At 37.9% G+C, this 11,766-nt stretch overlaps 1 protein-coding gene across 1 annotated transcript in view; it reads right to left on the bottom strand.

Moving 5' to 3' along the window:
• Positions 1–9,219, bottom strand: part of LOC128645006 (protein farnesyltransferase subunit beta-like) — a 159,278-nt gene extending 150,059 nt beyond the window's left edge. The window contains exons 1-2 of the mRNA XM_053697716.1: positions 9,074–9,219; positions 1,990–2,054 (exon numbers count right to left, since the gene is read on the bottom strand). Of these exons, the coding sequence (XP_053553691.1) occupies positions 1,990–2,054; positions 9,074–9,172 (164 nt within the window). The 5' untranslated portion in view covers positions 9,173–9,219. The remainder of the gene's footprint in view (positions 1–1,989; positions 2,055–9,073) is intronic.
• Positions 9,220–11,766: the final 2,547 nt, after the last annotated feature.

Below are 11,766 nucleotides of genomic sequence, written 5' to 3' on the forward strand. Positions count from 1 at the left end.
AGTGCTACAGGATTGGATCTTGAGGAACATCGATTTCAGATGATTTTTGAACAACATAATTGGCCTATCAAAAGCATGGTTGAGTGAGTACTCTCCCAATGGATATGGCTGTATAGTATAGTTAGGAGGGTAAGCCTCAATAGATAGATAGAAAAAGTAAAGGCGGAGGCTGTGCTATGCTATAGGAACAAGTCTGATTGACGTCTGGCAAATAAACGCGTTGAACCGGTAAGAAATGGTCTGCGTGGCGCGCTATTGAAATGTATATATGTAAGCCTCACTGGGTAATATCGGCCAAGCCCGCGGCGCAAAGTAAAGGGGGTCAGTGGCAGTAATTTGAATGCAGTGTTTTGTAAAATGGCACAAGGGGTTGCTACTGTTAACCCGAATTAAAGTCAGAGCTACTTTTGTCTTCAGGATTAATCTGTTGTATCTTTATGCTTTTGCACATCCATGTGTTGCTAAATCATACAGCCTTAAAAAGGAATATGAAACGCATTTTATTTTTTTTCCATGATTCAGATATAGAACATGCAATTTTAAACAACTTTCTAATTTACTCCTATTCTCTTCTATTGGTATCTTTATTTGGAAAAAGCAGGAATGTAAGCTTAGGAGTCGGCCAATTTTTAGTGGGTAGATCTTGTTGAGCTGGTCATTTGAAAAGTAGATCACAACACAAAAAAGTGTGGCCACCCCTGTCCTAGATAGTGTGGGACAAACACAATTTTACAGCAAAAGCAGCATTACATATAATAAATGCATACTGCAATGGTGTCTCATTTGTATTAAAGACATTTATGGGAAATAACATTTGTCATATTATGAGAACAGTTGAAGGTTTTTGCTATTTAGAGCCTCTTCATGGGGTATTCTGAGTGTAATATTCCGGTCAGTGATTATCCATTTATTTAGCTGTGGACGCAGCTTCGGCCTGCACGAGTGAGCCAGAAACGCTAGTGTAGGTGCGATCTAAAGACTACAGTTACTTAGCCTTTTCTTTTGTGATTCGGACACAGAATACAATTTTAAACAACTTTCCAATTTACTTCTATTATCTAATTTGCTTCATACTCTTGATATTCTTTGTTAAAGAAGCATCAATACACTACTAGGAGCTAGCTGAACACATCAGATGAACCAATAACACAAGGCCTATATGTGCAGTCACCAATCAGCAGCTACTGAGTCTACCTAGGTATCCTTTTGGTATCCTTTGTTAAAAAGGACACAAATTAGACAACTTAAGTAAATTGAAAAGTTGCTTAAAGGGAAAGATAGATAATCCCTTTATTACCCATTCCCCAGTTTTGCATAACCAACACAGTTATATTAATATACTTTTAACCTCTGTGATTATCTTGTATCTAAGCCTCTGCAAACTGCCCCTTTATTTCAGTTCTTTTGACAGACTTGCAGTTTAGCCAATCAGTGCCTGCTCCCAGATAACTTCATGCGCACGAGCACAGTGTTATCTATATGAAATACACGAACACCCTCTAGTGGTGAAAAACTGTTAAAATGCATTCTGAAAAGAGGTGGCCTTCAAGGTCTAAGAAATTAGCATATGAACCTCCTAGGTTAAGCTTTCAACTAAGAATACCAAGAGAACAAAGCAAAATTGGTGATAAAAGTAAATTAGAAAACTGTTTAAAATTACATGCTCTATCTGAATCATGAAAGTTTTTTTGGCCTAGACTGTCCCTTTAAAATCACATGCTCTATCTGAATCGTGAAAGACAATTTGGGTTTCATGTCCCTTTAAATCCTTCTGATCTGGATGATTGACAGCCCCTGCTCACGTGCTAGCAAGGGACAGCATTGCTCAAGCAATGTTAAATACTATTCACCACAGAGGTGGGCAGATATCTTCCCAGGGGAGAACCTAGTCTGCCCAGCTTTTATTAAATGGAGCCCTAAATAAAGAAAACTACAAAAATAGCCAACTTCAAAAAAGCTTCTATATAGATAGGCAGGAAAATCACTTACTCTGGGGACCTTTGGCAGTTCTTAAAAGCATTGTAGATGGCTTCCACGCTTTTCTCAACTTTTGTCTGAGAAAAAAAAAAAAGGATGACAGAAAAGATCAGCAATACACAATAACAATGGACAGTTAATAGCTTGCTCTAGTATTATACTCACAACAATGACTAAATTGTACTTTTCAAACAATCCTACAGAGACGGTACACATTGTTTTTCTGCAACCATAAAAAAACAAAACCACTGCAAAAAAAGATAGATTATTAATCCTTATCTGCACAACTGCTGAAACAGTTTCTAAAGGATCGTTTCTCCTTTGGGTGCTCCACTGTACAGTGCGCTACCAACCCACTGACTAAGCCTTTTTCAGTTTTGATACTGTACCGGCCACCTCATAAACTAAAGAGAGTGTATAACTGCTGCTCTCCCTAGAGCCTATAGTGCAAGTTCCAAATAGCATATGGGGTAGGCAATAAAGCATCTGACTGGCCATACACACACACACCTTGACAAAGGCCCAAATTAGGGCTGAAACATTAGACAAAATGTTTCTGAAAAGAAATAAAAAGTTGTGAACTTGAGTCATTTGTGAAATATAGAAAATTTCTGAGATGAGAGAGTGAGAGTGTGTGAGAGATATATAGATAGATATTCATATGCAGCACCTGAGGAGGCGCAAATTGATTATTTATAAACCATTTCAGACTCTTTGCAAATACTGATTAAGCTTTCTTTTCTGCAAAGTGTTTGCAGCATTGCAGAAAATAAATATGCCCCTTTAATTCTCATCTGAGCTAAAGCTACTGCTAACTGATTTCAGAACAAAGTGAAATCATTGATTATTCAAAGGTTTTCTGATGAATTAGAACATTATATTCTACACGGTACAATAATTATCAAGCTAAACAAATTATAACTGCTCATTTACAAATCTACCCTTGTCATATGAAATTTGTTACCAAAAAGAACACTAGAAAGTTGAAGTATAAATTGCTAATATACTAGCACAATGTAGTGAGATATTTTAATACAAAAGAGTTAACATAACAAATAAGATCTGAATAAAACCCTAAAAGTTTTAATAGATTAAATACTTCATTGTACTCTTGAAAGGTTCTCATAGCATAAAAGTCGAGGGTTTTCATTATTATTATGCTTATTATCCTCATCAACCGGAAAATAGTTAAGGGACATTCTAGTAATGGCCTAGGAAGACCATTACTAAGGGAGAGCCCCAATGCTAGAGACTTTATGGCCATCACTGGCACAAACCAGCCAGCATGCAGGACGGTGCCGCACATCGGCCGCAGGTAGGCTTCCAGAAACTAATGCTGCCTCTCTGCAGCTGCCAGCAGTGACAAACAGTGCGTCAGTGTTACAGAATTTTTGCTTGATGCTCCGGTCAAAGTGAAGGGGAAGCTTAGTTAGGAGACAGTGGGATTTTTTTTTTTTTTTTTTTTAATTACAGAGGGATGCGATGGGTTCCTTCACTTTGACAGGAGCATTAAGCAAGAATTCTGGAACACTGACATGCTGTTCGTCACTTTCCTGCGCGTTGGCTTATGCGAGTAGAGGTTTATCTGTTGCCAGGATACTTGGGGGTGCAAAACTTGTAGGGAATACAGGAGGCTGTACACCAGGATAATCTGCCCTGTCACTAGCTGCTGCTACCATGCCGTGCAGCAAGTGAAACTAATCAATGCCACCCTTACCCTAGAAATTATCCAGCCGCACCGGGCTAAATATTTGGTGTGGCTACACAAATAGGTGTCTTAGGGACTTCAAACCAGGGCCTAGTTTTAAAGGTGCCAGGTTTGTTGAGCCCTATTCTAGTCCAAAAAGGCATGCACTCATTTGTTAGAGCATGCAACTTTAGCACTAAAGACCCTGTAAGTCAACAGCGGCATTTGCAAGGCCCAGTGGTTCTCTGTGGCTCCCAAGCAGTACATTAACTATGGGTTGAACCTATTTATAGACTTGCAGGGTTGCTAGTGCTAAAATTACATGCTCTAAGTCAGTGTTTTTCAACCAGTGTGCCATGAGAGATCCTCAGGTGTGCCGCGGCAGACTGACAACAGTGCGGGGGGGTCCTTCTTTCAAATCAATATGTCATGTATAGTTTGTAGGAGGCATGGCATGACAGCACAGTACAGTGTGTATATATATATATATATATATATATATATATATATATATATATATATATATATATATATATATATATATCCATCCTGTATTAGGCTACAATGTGTGATTTTGTAAAATATTGGGATGGTGGTGTGCCACAGGATTTTTTAATGTATAAAAGTGCGCCACAGCAAAAAAAAGGTTGCAAATCACTGCTCTAAGTCACAGTTTCGCAATCTGTGGTATATATACCCCTTGGGGTACTTGGAGCATCGGGAAGGGATACTACAGGGATTGTCAGTAACGCTTATTTGTATATAAAATTTTTAGTTATGTATAATGAAAGTACTTTGTATTATATATATTTACATTATTTCACACCCTTTTCATGTAATTTAACTCTGAAAATTGAGCAATTTCTAATACTCAAAACTTGAAATGCACCTGCTGACTTTTCAAGGCTGATTCTGCTAGGTATCTGTTCCTAATTGGCTTTAATTCATAACAAAAGCAAACAAATATATTCTATACTAACTTTATGACTGTGGCTAGCCGGGTAGTCTGCTGACTAAAGCCCAGAGTGGCTCCTCAAATAAGGCAAATGGTGAGTAAAGTTTGGCTATTAAAAAATAACTAGAAAAAAGGATGTTAATTTGTTTTAACAATGTTAATACTTGGCTGATATGCTATTCTATAGCAACAGAAATGTCTTGTAATTACAAGGCGTTTACTGTCCCTATATTTGTTTTGCTGATGTACCTACAGTAAATATAACATATAGAAAGTGGTTTATTTCCACCCTTGAGCACTCCGATCAGGGTATATTATGAGCATTTCACAGCCTAGTTTGGTCTACTGCTCAATCACCGATTCACTGGAGATCCTTAGAATCTTTCCTGTTGGAACATTTGAGTACTGGAGTTAAGCTTCACTGATGTAAAATGTATCACAGATGGTATTACTGTGAAAAAGTGCTAGATAAATAAGTCACTGTGAAACGTTTCTTTCATGATTCAGGTAGAGAATACAATTTTAAACAAAATCCCAATTTACTTCTATTATCTAGTTTGCTTCATTCTTTAGATATCCTTTGTTGAAGAAATAGCAATGCACATGGGTGACCCAATCACATGAGGCATCTATGTGCAGCTACCAATCAAAAGCTACTGAGCCTATCTAGATATGCTTTTCAGCAAAGGATTTCAAAAGAATTAAGCAAATTAGATAAACTTAAATTAGAAAGTTATTTAAAATTACACTCTCTTTCTAAAACCAGGAAAGAACTAATTTGGGTTTCTTGTCCCTTTAACTCCTATTATCAATTTTTCTTCGTTCTCTTGCTATCTTTATTTAAAAAGCAGGAATGTAAAGCTTAAGAGCCGGCCCATTTTTGGTTGAGAACCTGGGTTATGCCCGCTTATTGGTTTGCTAAATGTAGCCACCAATAAACAAGCGCTATCCAGGGTGCTGAAAAGTGGGCTGACTCCTAAGCTTTCAATTCCTGCTTTTGAAATAAAGATAGCAAGAGAACAAGAGTGCGGATCTAGAAAAGCCCTGAAAACTGGAACATGACTTATACAAAGCTATGGAATTACATGCAGCTATAAGAATGAATACAGACGCAAGCAGAATTACAAATATAAGCATTTGAAATTAATTTATTGTAATTCACTACAGTGTACAGATTTGTGTAAGTTGTCGCAAAAATAATTAGAACTAGTACATGTACAATTAAAGTGACATGAAACCCACATTTTTTCTTTCATGATTTAGAAAGAGCAGGAAATTTTAAGCAACTTTCCAATTTAATTATATTATCTAATTTGCTTCATTCCTTTGGTATCCTTTGTTGAAGGATCAGTAATGCACTCCTGGGAGCTGGCTGAAAGCAATGACAAGAGGCATATCTGTGCAGTGGCCAATCAGCAGCTTCTGATCATACCTAGGTATACTTTTTCACAAAGGATAAAAACAAAACAAATTAGATAATAGAAATCAATTGTAAAGTTATTTAAAACTGCACGTAATATCTTTATCATGAAAGAAAAAAAAAAGGGGGTTTGTGTCCCTTTAACAAGCTTTAATCCCTTAATGACCGAGGACGTGCAGGGTACGTCCTCAAGAAAAAAAAAAAAAAAAAAAAAGACAGTTAACGCTTGAGGATGTATCCTGCACGTCCTCGGTCTGGGAAAGTGGTGGAAGCGATCCTGATCGCTTCCAGCCGCTTTCCGGTTATTGCAGTGATGCCTCTATATCGAGGCATCCTGCAATAACATCCGTTGGCCATCCGATGCAGAGAGAGTCACTCTGTGGCCCTCTCTGCACTGGACATCGATGGCCGGTATCGTTGGTGGGTGGGAGCCGGTCTGGGAGGCGGCCATCGATGGGCCCAGTGATGTGGAGGGGGGTGGGATCGTGGGCGGGGGTACTTGCGTGCACGAGGTGGTGGAGGGGGGCGCGCGCGTGCACAGGGAGGAAGCGGGTGGGAACCGCTACACTACAGAAAATGTATTAATAAATAATAATAATAATAAATAAAACAAATATAAATCAGGGTGTGTTGGGTTTGTCTGTGGGGGGGAAGCTGCACTACAGAAAAAAAAAAAAAAAAAACGGGGAAAAAATATTAAAAGCACTTTATTTTCTGCAAACTGGGTACTGGCAGACCGCTGCCAGTACCCAAGATGGCCCCCAAAAAAGCAGAGGGGCAGGGTTAGAGAGCTGTTTGGGGGGGGATCAGGGAGGTTGGGGGCTAAGGGGGGATCCTACAAAGCAGCATATGTAAATATGCTTTAAAAAAAAAAAAACACCTTTTTATTTTAGTTCTGGCAGACTTTCTGCCAGTACTTAAGATGGTGGGGACAATTGTGGGGTGGGGGAGGGAAGGGAAGGGATCAGGGGGTGCGATTTGTCTGATTGGAGGCTGATCTCTACCCTAAAGCTAAAATTAACCCTGCAAGCTCCCTACAAGCTACCCAATTAACCCCTTAACTGCTAGCTATAATACACGTGTGATGCTCAGCGGCATTTAGCGGCCTAATTACCAAAAAGCAACGCCAAAGCCATATATGTCTGCTATTTCTGAACAAAGGGGATCCCTAAGAAGCATTTACAACCATTTGTGCCGTAATTGCACAAGCTGTTAGTAAATAATTTCAGTGAGAAACCTAAAGTTTGTGAAAAAAAAAATATATATTTGAACGCTTTTGGCGGTGAAATGGTGGCATGAAATATACCAAAATGGGCCTAGATCAATACTTTGGAATGTCTACTACACTAAAGCTAAAAATTAAACCTACAAACTCCCTACAAGCTCCCTAATTAACCCCTTCACTGCTGGACATAATACACATGTGGTGCACAGTGGCACAAAGGGGATCCCAGAGAAGCATTTACAACCATTTATATCATAATTGCACAAGTTGTTTGTAAATAATTTCAGTGAGAAACCTAAAGTTTGTGAAAAAATTGGCGGTGAAATGGTGGCACGAAATATACCAAAATGGGCCTAGATCAATGCTTTGGGATGTCTTCTAGAAAAATATATACATGTCAAGGGATATTCAGGGATTACAGAAAGATTTCAGCGTTCCAATGTAACTAGCGCTAATTTTGAAAAAAAGTGGTTTGGAAATAGCAAAGGGCTACTTGTATTTATTGCCCTATAACTTGCAAAAAAAAGCAAAGAACGTGTAAACATTGGGTATTTCTAAACTCAAGACAAAATTTAGAAACTATTTAGCATGGGTGTTTTTTGGTGGCTGTAGATGTGTAAGATTGTGGGGGTCAAAGTTAGAAAAAGTGTGTTTTTTTCCATTTTTCCTCATATTTTATAATTTTTTAATAGTAAATAAGATATGATGAAAATAATGTTATCTTTAGAAAGTCCATTTAATGGCGAGAAAAACGGTATATAATATGTGTGGGTACAGTAAATGAGTAAGAGGAAAATTACAGCTAAACACAAACACCGCAAAAATGTAAAAATAGCCTTGGTCCCAAACGGACAGAAAATGGAAAAGTGCTGTGGTCATTAAGGGGTTAAATATATGGGAAATTGAGAATTACCCATGACAAAATGAACATTTCCCCCCTAAATATCTTATTTTATGAAGCCCATTTACTAGAGGACGGAGAGGTGTGTGAGCTTTGGTAAAAAGCCTCCATAAAATAAACTGCAGAATTCCCTGATATCCAAAGAGCTAACACATGATTGCACACCACTACTACTAGAATTGTTACATTACAGTGCCTTAGTAACCATGACATTTTTGCCATCTATGTCAGGGATTTCCAACTGCAGCCCTCAGGAGAAGTCAGTCAGTAACAGACCATATTTTCAAGTGATATAATCACCTGCTGAGATACTATGGGTATTTAGCATGTCCTCTTTCAAAGTGAGTGTGGGAAATTTCACATTTTGGATCAACCTGCAAAAAAAGTTAAAAACATAGGTAAAGCCAGTGCAAGAGCAACAATGCTCTACTGGGACATAGGTGAACACAGCCAGTGTGCCAACAAAAAAAGGCATATTTGTGTAGCCAGTAATCACTACTGCTTCTGGGCCTTTCAACAAAAGATATCAAGAAAACTAAGTAAATGCGATAACACAAGTAAATTACTATAAAGTTATCCTGTCTACATCACTATTGTCCTTTCCTATAGACTCGTCTTAATCGTTTAGGGTGTTCTAGTTTACAAGCGTTTACATGTCACTCATAAAGTTCTCAGTTAATCATTAGATTGATTGTTCTTAGGGAGTGACAGGCATTTTGAGCGTCCCATCTCCCATCAATTTTAGGTGAATGACGGGTGTGGCAAAGCACGTTCTTCTGATATAAAATTATAAACCATCTGATCGCCAGTAAGAACTTAGCAATGCTTTACAATGTGTAACAGAACTCCTTCGTGTGTATGCATGTCTGGTTAATGAAGCTGCTAACTAGTCTGGCCAAACACCTCACCTGCTCTGCGGAGGTTTCAGTAAGCGCCGAGTCATCCTGCAGCCGTTCCTGAGCGTGGTTATCCCGCAAACACCGCAGCTCTGTAGCGGATTCCGCCATGTCTGACAGACAGCACGCCCACTGTCACCGAGCTACGGCAGCCCAGCAGGATCTAAAAACTTCCGCAAGAAAACGACTTCTACTGAAACCACCGCGCTACTTCTTTACAGTCACGCCCTTTTACACTATTGATCTACTCCCTCCAGACTTCTTAGCTTATACAGTATACACCTACTCTGCGGTAAACCTTGCCTACTGCAGTATAGCCACGCCCTTTCCACTTATTATATAGGGCTAGTAACTAAACTATATTTATAGGAGTTGTAAACTACACATTCTTTCCAAACTACATGTATTTACTCTTAATTTCTTACACATTTGCGATGCTATAAATATTACTTTTAGACTGAAAAATGTATATATATAGCTTTACCATAATTTTTATAGGTGAAACTGGTACCACCTGGTGTGGTGTCAGTGGGGGTGTGGTCAGGGGCATGGTCAAGGGGGCATGGCAATTACTGGTCCTTTTTAAAGTAGTAGCTTTTATGTGTGTAATGTTTCATGGATACTCTACCCTTCCTCAGTCAAACAACAAGTGAATCACACAGTTTGAATAGACCATAACACCACCCCCTAGTTAAAAAGGCACTATTACATTGTCATGGCAACCCATACACAATATGAGCAAATCATTTATCTAAATCTCAGATTCTAAATAATGCCAAACATCAATCATAATTACCAATTTCATAAAATAGTGAAAAGCATATACATCACACAATTTATTATCTGCAGAGTAATATGTGTTTCATGTGTCTAAGGAACAGAACTGGATACTGATAAGGTATAAATTCATTGAATGAAATAAGTAAAAAAGAAACACAACTGCTAAAGTGCTATTCTGCATATGATGAAGTAAAGCAAAATCCACGCCAAAAATACTGCCTGTCTGCACTTCCTGGTCATACCCACATGATTCTCTTAAACGTGTATCACTGGTGATGTCATCAGAGATGGGGGGGTCAATTTACTAGAAAAATAAACAATGTGGTACTACAAAATTAAAAAACCCTATGCTGCTCACTCTGCCTGTATTACTAAATGTGAACTTTGAAGGGCACAAACGTTAAGCTAAGCAGGGCAATATGTAACAAAGTATGAGCATCCAACTGTGCTGGAGAGCCACTGCCACAGACTGGTTTTCAAATCATGTGTCTGGGTTTCAGACCGCCTGAAACCCAGACACATTATTCAAAATGACCTGACAGAGGTGGCAACCCTACTGGGACAGAATAAACAACTGGGTGGGACACTGGGACAGCACCTCCAAACAGGGACAATCCCAGTCAAACTGGGACTTCTGGTAAGCCTATATATATATATTTATAATACGAAAAATGTATGAAGACTGAAGGCTTCCTTATGAAGCATCCTTAGCTTGGCAGCTGTCACAGGGCATATCAGCTGAGTCACCCCAAACAAGACAGTGCAGCCTTACAGCAGACTCAAAAGCTGCAAATGCAGCTTGATAAATCATCCCCAATATTGAATGGGAAAACTGTTATACTAATTTATTAGTATAGTGATTTTGCTGTAGTTTCAAGGGACAATCAAGTCAAAATTAAAAGGACATTAAACACTAAATAAATGCTAGATAGAATGATGCATTCAAAGAAAATATTAGTCTGACAATAAGATTTAGATGTATTTTTTAAAGTTTCATTAGCTGTTTAATAATTGACAAAATAAGTGTAAAGTTTTGTCTATAAAACAATGGGAGCTGCCATGTTGTAACTTAGGTTACCTTCACTGCTGCGGCCAATCAGGGACAATTATAAATAGGTCACTAGAGTGTGCAGTCAATGGCTGTGTGGAATATAACAGTGTTCTGCTGCACTTCCATTTCTAACAGGAACTGAACAGCTCACAATTTTAGAATAAAATTACAGGACAAAAGGACAAAATAAATAATGAAAGTATATTGCAGAGTTTTTTTTGCTATATACGATTTATCATTTTATATTACCCTCTCAAAGTGTTTAATGTCCCTTTAAACTTTCATAATTCAGATAGGGCATGCGATTTTAACCCCTTAGTGACCACAGCACTTTTCAATTTTCTTACCGTTTGGGACCAGGGCTATTTTTACATTTCTGCTGTGTTTGTGTTTAGCTGTAATTTTCCTCTTACTCATTTACTGTACCCTCATATTATATACTGTTTTTTTGCCATTAAATGGACTTTCTAAAGATTATTTTCATCATATCTTATAATTTACTATATTTTTTTTTATAAAATATGATGAAAAAATGGAAAAAAACACACTTTTTCTAACTTTGACCCCCAAAATCTTACACATCTACAACCATCAAAAAACACCCATGCTAAATAGTTTCTAAAGTTTCTCCTAAGTTTAGAAATACCCAATGTTTACATGTTCTTTGCTTTGTTTGCAAGTTATAGGGCAATAAGTACAAGTAGTACTTTACTATTTCCAAACCATTTTTTTTTTTTCAAAATGAGCGATAGTTAGATTGTAACACTGATATCTGTCAGAAATCCCTGAATAACCCTTCACAGTATTACATATACACATACACAATCATATATAAACATATACACACACTCACACATATACACACATATAGATA

The sequence above is a fragment of the Bombina bombina genome, chromosome 1 (assembly GCF_027579735.1).
Source record: "Bombina bombina isolate aBomBom1 chromosome 1, aBomBom1.pri, whole genome shotgun sequence".
Taxonomy (NCBI): domain Eukaryota; kingdom Metazoa; phylum Chordata; class Amphibia; order Anura; family Bombinatoridae; genus Bombina; species Bombina bombina.